The sequence below is a fragment of the Peromyscus maniculatus genome, chromosome 17 (genome assembly GCF_049852395.1).
Source record: "Peromyscus maniculatus bairdii isolate BWxNUB_F1_BW_parent chromosome 17, HU_Pman_BW_mat_3.1, whole genome shotgun sequence".
In the NCBI taxonomy this organism is placed as follows: Eukaryota; Metazoa; Chordata; class Mammalia; order Rodentia; family Cricetidae; genus Peromyscus; species Peromyscus maniculatus.
In genome coordinates, this window is record NC_134868.1 from 12,402,830 (window position 1) to 12,418,188 (window position 15,359).

The 15,359-nt window shown below is 44.1% G+C and overlaps 1 protein-coding gene and 1 pseudogene across 1 annotated transcript in view; one reads left to right on the top strand and one right to left on the bottom strand.

Moving 5' to 3' along the window:
* The window catches only part of LOC102911682 (putative ATP-dependent RNA helicase DDX60), a 119,627-nt gene that overhangs the window by 36,624 nt on the left and 67,644 nt on the right, over window positions 1–15,359 (bottom strand). The window contains exons 27-28 of the mRNA XM_076553282.1: window positions 12,727–12,885; window positions 58–196 (exon numbers count right to left, since the gene is read on the bottom strand). Of these exons, the coding sequence (XP_076409397.1) occupies window positions 58–196; window positions 12,727–12,885 (298 nt within the window). The remainder of the gene's footprint in view (window positions 1–57; window positions 197–12,726; window positions 12,886–15,359) is intronic.
* LOC143269133 (GTPase HRas pseudogene) lies at window positions 8,738–9,725 on the top strand (annotated as a pseudogene).

Below are 15,359 nucleotides of genomic sequence, written 5' to 3' on the forward strand. Positions count from 1 at the left end.
GGCCTTTCTGAGGAAAATCACACTCTTTGGGAGCACTGGTCCCTTCTGAGTGCTAACCTCATTGTCTATTGCTTTTTGATCAGCATATGTGCAATCCTTGGGAATCGCCAGATTCTTCTCCAGACTCTTCAGTAGGTAATTGCGTTCAGCTTGATACATGATGTGTTCATCCAATCTTCTGGAGGGTTTCTCATCTCTTTATAAGAATAAAATTTCAAAAAATCAATATTTATATCCAATCACTACAAGAAGCCCAGAGTATCTTAAGTCATGCTTACCAGCCAGAATCACTATTTCTTGCATTTATATTATCACGACTCGGTCCCTTGTGCCTAATGTGTTTACTCATTAGCCCCTGGAGACTATGATCCCTCAAGATAAAGCCATGATGGATGTGACATTTTTCTATAGTGTTCTCCTTCATTATTTCCCATTCCCCAGATTGTAGCATGAATCTTAAAGAGTTCTTATTAATAAAACCAAACCTGAGCCAGGTATTGGGGTGAACTGGAAGATCAGAGAACCAGAACAAACCACAGCTACCTCACCTCACCGGATCCTCAGCTGGTCTTGTTTCCTCAGTCTGGAGGCCTCTGAGACCTCATCCAGAATGGTTCCCAGCTGAACTGTGTTGCTAGAAGCCTGAAAACTTAACCAGCCAAATACTTAACCAGCCAAATGCTTAACCAGCCAAATGCTTCTAGTTCCTAGTCCTCACGTCTCACATACCTTTCTGCCTTCTACCATCACTCCCTGGGATTAAAGGCATGAGTCACCAATGCTTGGCTGTATCCTTGAACACATGCACTTCTGCCTAGCTCTGCCTCCCAAGTGCTGGGATTAAAGGCGTGTGCTACCACTGCCTATCCTCTATGTTTAATATTATGGCTCTTCTGTCTCTGACTGCAGATAAGTTTATTAGGGTGCACAATATTTTGGTGAACACAATGCCACCACACCAGATGACCTTGTTTCATCTTGCTAATGTGATCATCATTTTCTCTTCCTCAGCCTTTCTCTCACTCAGGTGGAAGGCATGTGCTCTCCTCTCTCTGCTTTGCCAATCCAGAGTATTTTCCTTCCTCCTTGTGGAGAACACTGCAAGCAGGGGCCAAGTCTGGGCTATCAGAAGCCACACCTTCTCAACTTTGCTTTCCTCCTGTTCTTCCTCATGATTTCCTTATGTGCCCACCCCTTTCTCGGTGATTACCCTTAGGTAATCACTCTGTATTCTCCAGGACCCCCAAATGTACCAGGTTTTTACAATCACTGGGGTCATATATGCTTTCTTCATATTTTTTGTCACTTAAGTATGCAAATAAGATATTTCTAAACATAGGGAGATGAGGTCACTTTCATTCCACCATGTAGTGGTATACATCACAGATCCAGAATACGTCACCTCCAAGTAGCATTAACCTTAATGGGGAAGGAAATGTCATGATTATGTCCAGCCTTATGTTTTCAAAACACATGCTAATGCACTTACAGAGGAATATAGATTGTTGTGTAACTCAATTTTTTGTTGTTGTTGTTGTTGTTGTTGTTGTTGTTGTTTTGTTTTTTGTTTTGTCTTGTTTGTTTTTCAAGACAGGGTATCTTTGTGTAGTTATGGTGCCTGTCCTGGATCTCGCTCTGTAGACTAGGCTGGCCTCGAACTCACAGAGATCTCCCTGGCTCTGCCTCCCAAGTGCTGGGATTGAAGGTGTGTGCCACCACTGCTGCTCGGCCTCATTTTTTAAACTATTAAGTAAATCACGGTTAATAAATAAAAACTGCTAAAGAAAACAGACAAAATGTACTTCCCGCTCAACACACATGACCCTGTAAAAATGAGCTCTTGGTGTGCATATTTCTTTAGGGGTTCCTGCATTATAGAAATGGATGAAGACAGAGAAGGGTCAGAGTTTTGCCCTCCAATGCATAGGGCATGAAGTAGGGTCCCCATCCTCCTACAATGAGAGTGCTGAATGTATTAACACCTTGCATTTTGACAGCTTAAGTTGCTGGTCACCAACCCACCTTGACCATGTGGCTCCTGAAACCCTGAAACAGAGATACCCTAAGGAGGTACATTTACCAAGAAACCTCATACTTCCTACCTACATTCCCCTTGGAATCCACTTCCTCCATGCAACACAGGAAATATACTACCCAGGAAATAGCAAAATGTGCAGAAGCACCATACATGAAAGGACCCAGAGCAAACTCTAGCTTGCTCTAGAATTTGGAATATTTGGATCAGAGATGCTCTAAATGTTTGTTGTAACTTCAAAGTGAGTCCTAGATCTTCACTTAAAAATATCTCTAGACCTCCCTAAGAACTAGCTTTGAAGGTACTATACAAACTGCCAAGGGAACAAAACAATGAAAAGTCTTACCCCACTATAAAGCCTACAAACTGCAACAGTAGTATGGCAGTATATCTCCAGTGGTGCAATAGTGGCACTTACATCTCCAGGGTAACTACCAACAACTAGTTGGACTTAAGGCCTCATTCAGTAGTGGCATATTCATGCCTGGTACTATAAACCTAACCAACTGCATATCTCTGTTAAAATAATGGACCATAAAGTGGAACTTACTGCTACAACATCCCTAAACCAGTATAACCACCAACAGCATTCTAAATACTTGTTCTTATAGACACAGATAAGTGTAGCACTCACTCTCATCAAGAAGCTTCTGTTTGCAGAAGACAAAGTCCATCAGAGAAATCATCAGCTGGTCAAAATGCAAAGAACAATTGACCATGCGGTGCCTATCTCGACTTGATACATCTACAACACAACTCCTACATGTAAGGCTCAGGGAACACTGAGGAAATGGGGGCATAAAGGTTGTAAGTGCCAGAGGATCAGGACATCTGTTACCAGATAATGCTTTCTATATACAGCAGATAAGCTGCATCCACAAAATCTTAATTAACTATATGGTCACCCAAACAAGACCTAAACAATGACAATACTAGTTGATAACAAACATGAATGTGGGAAATCTCAGGAGGGCCCACCTCTAGATTGTGGGGCATACATGGGCTACAAAGAGGGCGCCAAAAGAAATGTAGACAAATAGAGCTTAAGCTTTAAGCTGTTTACAAACAGAGTAGTTAGGAAGGATGATGTGGAGAGGAAGTTAGTTTAAGCTGTTTGTGCAGAGAATAGATACAAAGGATGGCTAAGAGGAAGTTAGCTTGGGTTGTTTGTATGGAGATTAAAGATAAATGGTGAGAAAGGAAGTTAGCTCAAGTTATTTATGCTAAGATAAGATACTAAAAACAGGAGATGATGTCAGGGCATAAACAACTTGTAAATAGGGTGACCTTTAAAGTGATTGGTTGGTTCCTTCACCCCCTCCCAGGGTTCTGAGGTTTTCTGGTATAAAAGAGGCTTACTGCCTATCAATAAATGAATTCTTACTTGACTTGACTCCCTGTTGCATCTGATTGTCTCCGGGTAAGAGGGAGGCTGGGGAATGGGGAACAGTGTGCACTTGCCTTTCCTCGATTCCAGGCCACCTCTTCACAGGTGACCTAAGTTCCTGGTAGTGCTGTGGATATTGCTCTATATAAATAAAACACTGATGGCCAGTGACCAGGCAGGAAGTAGGTTGCCAGGCAGGAAGTAGGTGGGACAAGGAGAGAGGAGAATTCTGGGAAGCAGAAGGCTGAGGGGGAGACACTGCAGCCACCGCCAGGACAAGCAACATGTAAAGACTCTGGTAAGCCACCAGCCATGTGGCAAGGTATAGATTTGTAAAAATGGGTTAATTTAAGATAAAAGAACAGTTAGCAAGAAGCCTGCCACGGCCATACAGTTTATAAGTGATATAAGCGTCTGAGTGATTATTTTATAAGTAGATTGTGGGACTGCGGGGCTTGGGGAACCTGGAGAGAAGCCCTCCAGCAACATGGTAGGGCAGGTCCCCACAGCTGGTGCCCAATGTGGGGCTTGAAGTACTTCGGCCAAGGCCAAGCGGTCTTCCAGGGTAAGTGAAACCCTCAGTATGGGTAGTGCTATTTTTCCAAAATTCCCCAAGAGGCAGGGGAAGCCAGGGAATGCAAAGAGGACCAGGAGGGTGAAGAGATCAAGTTTAAAGTCACCCCCTCTGCGCCTTATGATCCATATGCCCCGAAGGAGCAGGCCCCCTTGCCTTATATCCTTGAAACAGGGGAATGCTCCTTGCCATATACTACCCTTAGAAGGGACCTATGTGACTGGGGTACCTATGACTGGCCATCAGCCAGGGATCGGGGAGCCGGTTGCACAGGTCCCCAAGAACAGACCCTCCAGGCATTTCACATTAATCTAGCCCCTGGCCCTAATAGGCCACAAGAATGGTACCCATGGGAGGCTAAAGACCTTAAGGAACTCTGCAAGGCAGTGCCAGAGGATGGGCCGAATGCCCCTTGGTCCCAGCCCCTACTGCAAGATATTGCGTATAATCCTTGTGTCCCCAAGGATTGGCTGGACCTGTCTAAGGCTGTCTTCTCACGCACCCAATATATAAAATGGTGTGGCCACTATAAGGAGGAATGTAGAGTCCGAGCAGAGGCCAATCGAGCTGCTCAGCCCGCGATCCCGATTACTTACGGCATGTTGGCAGGAACTGCTGACGGGTACTCTACTGGGGTCCAGCAGGCCATGTTCCCAGCGCCATACCGAGACCAGGTGCGACAGGCAGGACTAGCAGCCTGGGGTAAGCTAGATGAGGGACCTACAGAATCCCCCATAGCTGGAGTCAGGCAGAAGCCCAATGAGACCCTACCAGAATTTATAGACCGGGTCCAAGAAAGCATCAATCACAAACTACCAACTGGACCCCTCCGGGACCAATTTATAAAGATTCTGGTCTGGGATGGAATGAATACAGAACACCGTGCTGCCTGTGCATGGCTGAAAGAGACTTCCATGGGCCGGTGGGTGGTAGCCACACAAGATCTAGGCACCCAGCATCACCAGAACCAGACACTGGCCTTAGCGTTGCAATGCCAGATGGCTGCCCTGACTGAGGCTTTTTCACGGGCCCTGGCAACCCAGAGTCAGGGGACTACGAAGCCTATGACCCCCTGTTTTAAATGTGGGCAGGAGGGACATTTTAAGCTAGAGTGTCCTCTGTAACAGCCTCCCAATGGCCAAAAAAAAAGGCTTTAGGTCAGTAAGGAGAAATAAGACACCCTACCACCCCCTGTCCTAGGTGTCGAAAGGGATATCATTGGAGAAAAGACTGTAGATCAAAGTTTGATATCGATGGGAAGCCTTTAAACTAGAACAGGGGCACCCTCTAGCCCCATCAACCAAAGGAGGAGCCCCCCTTAAAAGGGGGCAGGCACAGCCCTCCGGAGTGGCCCATGCCAACTAGACCATTCCCTTGACCCCAGGTCACCTCCCCAAGATGAGTGCTGTTATAGGTGGAAAAAAGGTTCCACTTTCTAGTGGATATAGGAGCTGACAGGACAGTAATCCACCGGGAGGAGGCGCCCCCTCATTGGGACTTAGCAGCTGGACCTCAAATACTTGGGGTAGGGGGGAACACCCAGTCCTTAGAGACGGCTGCACTCCTTAAATGGACCAGTCCAGATGGAGAACAGGGCAAGATATGCCCGCTTGTGGCAGATAACCTCGCGGCCGACCTTCTGGGACAGGACATGTTATCCCAAATGGATGGAGTGCTCACCACTGACCATTGGGCCTTTTATGATGACATTTTGGAGGAAGAAGAAGCCCAAGGCAAGTGATGGGGAATAGAGAAGATAAACGGTGAGGACTTCTTCACCCACTACAGGAATGACCCTAATAAGCCTACTTGGGTCTACCCCCAATCCTAGAGGCCACTACCCCTGGGTACCCCCTATTAGGTGGTAACCCGATATGGGTGTTGCAGTGGCCGCTTACTAGACCTAAGCTAGAGGTGCTTCATATTCTTGTCAAGGGACAATTGGACCTTGGGCATGTACGCCCTTCCATGAGCCTTTGGAATACACCTGTTTTTGTCAACAAAAAGGCCTCTGGAACCTGGCGTATGCTGCAAGACCTAAGAAGAGTAAAGGAAAGGATGGAATTAGTGGGCACCCCTTTGAGGGATTTGCCCTTGGTCCCAGTCATACCTGCTGAGCATGCCCTGGTGGTAATAGATGTTAAGGACTGTTTTTTCTCTATTCCCCTCCACCCAGACGACTGTTCTAAATTTGCCTTCTCCATTCCTTCCTTTAATTTTTCTCAACCCGATCAGAGGTTTAAGTGGACTGTGTTACCCCCAGGGAATGGCCAATAGCCAAGCTTTCTGTCAACAATACCCAGCCACCTTATTAGGGCCCCTGTTAAGGAAGGATGGGTCACTTACCTATATCTGTATGGATGACATCATTTTGGGACATAGGGACCCCTCCTACTTGCAAGATCTGGTATACAAAGTGCTAGAACAACTACAGAAAGGAGGATTCACAGCAGCCCCCAACCAAGTTCAGAGGGTGGCACCCTTTATGATTCTTGGTACAGAGCTTACTCTGACCTGAGCATGCCCACTCAAGCCCAAGCTGGATGTCCATACATCCTTGACCCCAACTCAGTTACAGAGTGTTCTGGGAGAAATCAACTGGTTACTGCCCTGGATTCCCATTTCCAAAGAGGACCTTGTACTCTTGTTGTCCTTGCTGAAAGGCAAGACACCTCAGGATATCATTGTCCTCACACCTGAACATTGGGCCAGTCTCCTGCAGATTCAGGAGACCCTTGGTAAGGTCTCCCTACGGAGATATTCTATTGATCTTCCCATCTCCCTCTGGTTATTCACAACTGCCACCCTAATCTCAACGGTACTGGTACAGGAGGGAGAGCCTATTGAATGGGTCCACACCTTCCTGGGGAGTGCGCCGCGAGAGTACTCTCAGGCTGATCAGCCTGCAGATACTATAATCAGAGGTAGAACACAAGCCCAGAGACACTTTGGAATTGACCCTCAATCTATTGCCTTCCCTTTTCAGATGGCTGCTGTGGAATGGCTTTCCAGAGCTAATGCCCGGCTTGCACTCTCCCTTGAAGGGTTCTTAGGGTCCCTTGGCTGCCATTATGGGCCTTCCCTATGGACAGTCGTGCTCTGGAGACTCCCGTTAATACTTCCTCAACTGTTCCCATTGGAACTCATCCCAGATGCCCTTCATGTATTCACAGATGGGGGCAGAGCAGGATCGGCCTTTGCCGTTTTCCGAGAAGATCAAGACTCCCCATACCTGTAGGAGTTCCAACCCTGCCAGGGATCAGCACAATATAAAGAAATGTTGACAGTTATCATGGCCCTTCAAAATGTTCAGGTGCCTTTCAATCTATATTCTGACAGCCTATATGTGGTGAATTTGCTACCACATTGGCCCCAGGCACACATTTGCCTGGATACAGACCCTATCTCTCCATTAATGATGAGCCTCAGGAGACTGCTGGAGGGGAGGGAGCATCCCATTCATGTGTCACACCTGAGAGGGCACTCCAGGCTTCCAGGGTTTTTGGCTAGGGGAAATAGTTGGGTGGATGAATTGGCCTCTGGGACCCAAATGCTCACATTACAGGAGGCCACTAACTTGCATGGCCTGACCCACCTTAATTGGAGGGGCTTGAGGCATAGGTTCCCTCACATACCTGTTAAAGATCTCAAAAAAATAATACATACATGCAAGGCCTGCCAGCCCTTTCTCAGAGTGCCTCCCCAGCAGACACCAGGGGTCAACCCTAGAGGGCTGAAGTCAAACGTCCTTTGGCAAACTGATGTTAGTCATTTCTCGCCCTTTGGCAAACTTAAGTACAGTTTTGTATCAATAGACACCTTTTCAGGGGCCTCCTGGGCCACAGCCCACACGGGAGAAAGGACCAAACATGCATATTCCCATTTCCTTCAATGCTTTGCTACTCTGGGCCTGCCATCACAAATTAAAACAGATAATGGACCTTGCTTCACCAGCAGGGCCATGACAGAGTTCTTTGAGCATTGGCATATAAAACCCACCACAAGAATCCCCTCAAGGGCAGGCAATCATTGAAAGAAACTACCAATGCCTTAAAGAATAGCTTTTAAAACAAAAAGGGGGAGTAACCCCCCATATTCAGTTACAGCAGGCCTTATTCACTATTAATATTTTGAATCTGTCCAAAGGACCCAATGAAACCAGATTTCAAAAACATTGGGGTCAATCAAACCCCAAACCAAACCTCAGATTCAAGTATGATGGAGAGACCCTCTAACACTTCAGTGGAGGGGACCAGAGCCCCTACTTACTGTGGGGTGGGGGGTATGGTTGCATCTTCCCCTTTGGAAAAACAGCCCCAATCTGGCTCCCCACCAGAAATCTAAAATTTCTTCCCACCCCTCCACAACAAAAAGATGCCCAAGGTCAGGTTGACTAACAAATAATAATAATAATAATAATAATAATAATAATAATAATAATAACAACAGGTTTGTCAACCCTTCCTAAAGGCACCCCCTTTTACAAACGCAGGGAGTTAACCCCAGAGCTAAATAACCTCTGATAAATAGCTGTTAAATTTAAATATGTTTTTGTTTTAATAGAACAAAATAGGGAATTAGCACCCATATTCAGTTATTCTGCACCCTGAGGCCATCACACTCTGACCTCAGGGCTATAAGGACACCAGCATCGGGCCCCAGTCAGGGCCTTCTGCTCCCCAGCCACTCCGTGCCCCTTGTGGGGCAGGAGCTCCTGGAGTGACAGTCCCTACAAAAAATGATGACAGAATACAGGCTTGCGGTAGTGGGTGCTGGAGGTGTGTGAAAGAGTGCCCTGACCATCCAGCTGATCCAGAATCATTTTGTGGATGAATATGACCCCACCATAGAGGACTTCTATCAGAGACAGGTGGTCATTGATGGGGAGGCATGTCTGCTGGACATCCTAGACACAGTGGGTTGGGAGGAATGTGGTGCCATGAAGGGCCAATGCATCCACACAGGAAGGGTTTCCTCTGTGTGTTTGCTATCAACAACACCAAGTCCTTTAACAACATCCATCAATACAGGGAGCAGATCAAATGGATAAAGGACTCAGACGATGTGCCAATGGTGCCGGTGGGGAACAAGTGTGACTTAGCTGCTTGTACTGTTTAGTGTTGGCAGGCCCAGGACCTTGCCGACAGCTATGGCATCCCCTACATGGAAACATCAGCCAGAACCCAGTAGGGTGTGGAGATGCCTTCTACACACTTGTATGTGAGATTCGGCAACACAAACTACAGGATAACTCCTGATAAGGGTGGCCCTGGCTACATGAGCTGCAAGTGTGTGCTATTTTGACATCAGATGGCGGTACTCCAGCTGATGGTCGTCCCACACCACCGCTGCCCCCACATCTTTCGGCCTCCCCCGCTTCCCTACAGCAACCTCTGACACCCACCCCAGGAGAACTCTACCACCTGCTTCCAGTATTTGCTACCACTTCCCAGGGCCCCACTACTGGCTCCTCAACATCCTCGGAGCCTGGGGACAATGGTGACTCTACCGAGATGGCCTCTGGTGTGGCCACACCCCACCGCCATAGACCAACCTGCCCTTCCACCTCAGCCCTCACACGCACAGCCAATGGAGAAAGCAACATCCAGCACCCGGGGGCTGAGGTTAAAACTGTCTTTTCTGCTGCCGCTGCTGAGCGAAGCCCCACTGGACCTCTACTTCTCAATGGATGCTTACTAAGAGAGGCTGTACGTGGACCAGCCAGATGACATACCTCTGCTCTGTGCTCCTGAAGAAGTCCCCAGCTTTCACTTGGGCCAGTATCTTTCCACACACGGCTGCATGAGGATGATTGGATCTACATCCATGAGGACACTGACCTTCTCTACCTCAACCAAAAACCTGGACCACAGTTCCTGGGAACCGCTCAACATTTGCAATGGTAACTTCCCTTTGCTTACATCTTCCTCCAGGTCTTCCTGGGGTCCACAACCCGGTGGGAGGACAGATGTCATTGGACAGGCTGAGCCTGTGTGTACTTCTCCTTCATCAAAGACTACTTCCCAGTGTGTAGCTCCCTCACAGCTTAAAGGTGAGCACTTGCTGGGCCCTGAACTGGGAGAAGCATGTGCTGGAGACCAAGTGCATAATGGACACTGGTGACGATGTATGATGAGGACAACTCAGCACCAACCTTCTCCAGAGGTGTGGGGCTGACAATTCTCCATGGGACTGGACTTAAAGATAGACTGGTCCTAATAATTCCTAAATGTGACTAAAACAGCCTCGTTTTGGAAATCATCAGCTACCTTTGGGGGTAGGGGTCGGGAAAGATAACTCTGTCTTTGTACCTTTAACTGGTTTCTTAACTCTTCTCTCCTTAGAACTAGGGTTAGGACTGAAAACCTATAATGTTTTTGCTTCATAACTAAATCACTGAGGGACAGTAGGACTGATCTGTTAACTGATTTTCTGTGTTCTCAATAAATGTTAGGTTTGACTTGAAAAAAAGGGGGGGGGGATGCCAAACAAGTAAACAGTCCACCTTATTTAAAAAACAAAAAGGGGCAATCTGTGGGGCATACATGGACTGCAAAGAGGGTGCCAAGAGAAATGTAGACAAATAGAGCTTAAGCTTTAAGCTGTTTACAAACAGAGTAGATACAAAGGATGATGTGGAGAGGAAGTTAGTTTAAGCTGTTTGTGCAGAGAATAGATACAAAGGATGGCTAAGAGGAAGTTAGCTTGGGTTGTGTGTATGGAGATTAAAGACAAATGGTGAGAAAGGAAGTTAGCTCAAGTTATTTATGCTAAGATAAGATACTAAAAACAGGAGATGGTGTTAGGGCATAAACAACTTGTAAATAGGGTGACCTTTAAAGTGATTGGTTGGTTCCTTCACCCCCTCCTAGGGTTCTGAGGTTTTCTGGTATAAAAGAGGCTTACTGCCCATCAATAAATGAATTCTTGCTTGACTTGACTCCCTGCTGCATCTGATTGTCTCCGGGTAAGAGGGAGGCTGGGGAACAGGGAGCAGTGTGCACTTGCCTTTCCTCCATTCCAGGCCACCTCTTCACAGGTGACCTAAGTTCCTGGTGGGGCAGGTCCCCACACTAGATGAAGAGCTATAGGTATTAATTGGCTGGCAAAAGAGGGAGAATCAGTCCTCTCTAGTTACTAGCCTCCTGATAGCTTATCCAATCCCAAGTAGTCATCACTAAACATGCATTCATATAAGCACACAAAATGGTATCAATAGAATGTATTTGTGTGTGTGCTAATTACAAAAGAAGAGATTATGAATTGGAAAGGGAAGGGACAGGAGAGGAGCTGGAGGGCAGGAAGAGTGTGTGGAGGAATGATATAAATACAATACTCATGCATAAAATTCTCAATAAAAATAATATAAGTTTTTTTAATAGTTTTAAAATAAAAATCCCTGGAACAACTATTATCTGTCAGGCTATGAAGGTTCAAAGAGGAAAATGTGAGCTTCTTGTTGTAAAAAAGCTTAGGATTTAGGGAAACTAATAAAGATTTAGTGTCCCTTATACAAAGAGCTTGGGAATCGAATTTTAGTTTTTGAATATTTGAAATATTGGTCAATAAATAACAACAAATTTTGGGATGGCACCCCAAGTCTAAACAAGAAAATTTATTTAGATTTTATTTATATTACCCCCTAATATAGCCTGAAGGCAATTTTAAACATATTTTAAATAAATTTATATATATAACAAGTTTTATTATGTAAAAATTTCCATAACCAGTGTTACCTGAGCACCTAGAGTTTCAGATTTTGAAAGATTTGGGATTTTATATTTTTCAGATAAAGGATGGTCAGTGTGTATATTTTAAAAATGCAGAATAATTTATCTCCTAACTAAACAAAGTAGAACATACAAAAAATTATAAGTCTAAGTTCAGGAATGAGTACAAGATTTAGAAAGTAGATAACAAATTTATGAGTACACATGATGGGTGCAATAAGTGTGAAGACACTAAAGAGACAGACATTTGGGCCCATGGTAAGAAAGAGATAGAAGGATAAATGAAGTGACTAGAATGATAAATATCCTAAAAGGGAGTGGCAAGAAATGCTTGGAAAAAGGAAAAACAAAAGCCAAAACTGTTGGATGATCAACAGTAGATATTAGACTCCATCAGCTGGGCAACAGGGAGAAAGAATACCAAACATAGAGTAATTTAACCAATTTCAAAGTTTATAAGATCAGGTTAGTAAGGTTAGAGAGTATTGAGTCTAGAGAGTCTTAAGTCCATAAATATCTCTCCACTCATAAGAGGGAAATATGAAGAGTTTCCAACCCACACAGTCACTCAAGATGGAGAGGATTATGAGAAGGACACATTTTAGCTACACCCTGAGAGAAATGGCCTTCCAAGTGTAAAATCGGTGTTGTAGTCCAGTCCAAAACTCACTCTATGGCTCACACAGTGATAATGTATCATGAGTCAAGACACAGTCACATGGGCATTGTGGGATGATCTTGTCAAGTTCTGTAAAATACATAGACTGAGAGAATCTGGACCTGTTTCAAAGAGCCATAAATTAAACTAATCTATGCAAGTAAGGAATATGTGCTGCTGGTCACTTATCTTCACCCAATTTTCCCTCTGAAATTTAAAAACACAAACAATCCAAGACATAATTAGAATTTCATTATAAAGCATTTTCAATGAGCATTTCCTACTGGGACATTTGGGTTCTACAAACCCTTACGTGGCCAATTTGCTTAGTGAAATACTTACTTTATCTTTCGTTTCTCCAAAGACTTTTGAACTTTTTGAAGTTTGTTAATCATGGCAAGAGCTTCTTTATCAGCATTGGGAGGCCTTTCCTCCACCTCTTTGTTCTTTAGGAATTTCCAAGCAGCCTTAGCACATCCTTCTACAGACTCTAAACTAAATCTGGAAGCAAACAAATGTGTATTTAAAATATCATATTGTCATAAGATTAGGTCTCTCCATCTTTTCTGGTTGTGTTATATTTCTCATGGCTATGAGTAAATGGCTGACAAGAAGCAATTATGGAAGGGTTTAAACTGGTTTACAGTTCAAAAAGACACAGCTATTTATTCTGGGATAAAGGTAAGCATAGAAATAATATGTGGCCAGTCACATTGTGTCTATAGTCAAGAGGCTGAGCACAAACAGAAAGTATGGCTGGCTATAAGACTTCAAGGCTTGACCCCAGTAGCCCAATATGGTGATTTGACAGAGAATGGTCCCCATAGGCTCATGTATTTGAATACAAAGTCTGTAGTTGGTGGAACTGTTTGGGAAGGATTAGGAGGTGTAGCCTTGTTGGAGGAGGAGTGCAACTGGGATCAGGTTTTGAGGTATCAAATGCCCATGCCATTCTATTTCCAGTTAGTTAGCTCTCTCTCTCTCTCTCTCTCTCTCTCTCTCTCTCTCTCTCTCTCTCTCTCTCTCTCTCTCTCTGAACCATATTTTCTGATAATGATATAATCTCCAGCACCATGCCTACCTGCCTGCTGTCACATCCACCTGCCATAATGGTAATGGACTCTCTAGAACTGTGGACTCCAGTAAATTCCTTCCTCTACAAGTTGTCTTGGCCATAATTTTACAGCAATAGAAAAGTAATTAAGGTATCCAGGAAGGCTTACATTTCTGCACAAATTTAGTGTGCAGGCTGTTGTTTAATTCGTAGCTCTGATCTAAGAAGTATAAGTGACAACTTCTCAGACCAGGTCCATGGGTAAGGTAGCATCTCATAACTTTCCAAAACCTTCCAAAACAGCACTACTAGCTAGCAGAAACTGTCCAAGCACACACCAGTAGAAAGCAGTGACATATACCTCCTGGGTTTTTGAAGCCCACCTTTGTGAATTTTATTCTGAATTCTGGGTGCTCTAGGTCCATATAACTCCCAATTTGAAACCATAAAGTGGAACAAGTTTCCCCAATATCATATTCCTCTGACACAGCAGTATGAGCTCATGGAAACTCTCCACAAGACAGACATGCCCAGGTACAATGAAGTAATGATTTATAAACAGAAAAAAGAGAAAATCACCCCACCTTCCACACATCTTCCTGAAAGATGAGAAAGGTTCTTAGCCAACCAAAAAATTGTTCTTTTGGCAAAATGGAAAGAGGCATAACTTCTCACTGTCACATGATCATTTATTTCCAGAAGGGAGGAAGTCCTGGAGGTCATAGGTTTTATAGCCCAGAAGGTCTCCTATACATGGCCTTTATACCTTTGAAAATGTAAATACCTAAAACTACTTCTTGGTGCAGACTTCTTGGAACCCTGGGGCTCACCCTGTGGACCTAGTCTGCATCTTAACCATTTAGAATTCTCATATCTGAGCAATAAACATTGCTGGTCGAATTCTCTCTCCAGAAACTGTAAAAGCAAACACACCTAGTTTGCATCACATGAATTTCAAATGTTTGTAATGCAGAGTTTCTGATGACAAGCAGAAAAAAAAATCATTTCGTTTCATCACAATGGCTAGGAGCCAAATGCTGTGTCTGAAGTAGCTACTTCACAAAATCACTATATTACATTATAGCAAATAACAAGTTGGAATTTTGTAATAAAGTTTAAGCATAAAATGTGAGACAAAATATTTTCTTTTAAAAAGTAAAACTTCACAAACCCATTATTTTAAAAACTGTGAAGTTGGGCCAGTTGTTACAGGCCTGTCTACAATCCCAGCTAGGAGGAAGGTTGAGGCAGGAGAATCACAAGTTGAAGGTTAGCCTAATATACAGAAAGGGTTCAAAACCAGCCTGGGTAACTTGGTGAGATCCTATCAGAAAAAAAAAAAGAAAATAAACATGTCTGAGATATTGCTCAGTGGCAGAATGATTTACTAGTGTGTGAGGCCCTGGGATCAATTCCTAGTCAGTGTCACAAAAATTAATTAGAAAAAAAATTCATGGAATTAGGGAGCTACCCTGGTGAAGTAAGGACTAAGAAACAACTGTCAATTATTATGGCCACATCAGGTAACAAAATAAGAAGAGGAATAGACATATTATAGTTTCTGTTGTCAGGGGCAATTCTAAGTGCTTTGAATGTAATAACTCATTTGATACAATAACTATTATATCAAAAATTATTCCAATTCTATCATTCCCATACTACAGAAGAGAAAATGGAGATATAAAGAGATTAAGGGGCCTACCCATGAGTATACCCCACTTGTATGTAACAGAGTGAGTCTTCAAATCCACGTTTCTGATGGTACGGTTGTGATATTATTTTTATGTCATGAAAGTTCCAGTCATTTCCATCATAATGTACCTCTTTTCAAAAATCTACATTGCTTGAAAATAACTGTGCCTCCCAAATTTCTCTGGCACAGAATTACACAGAATGAAAATGACCTAAAAATGGCACATAT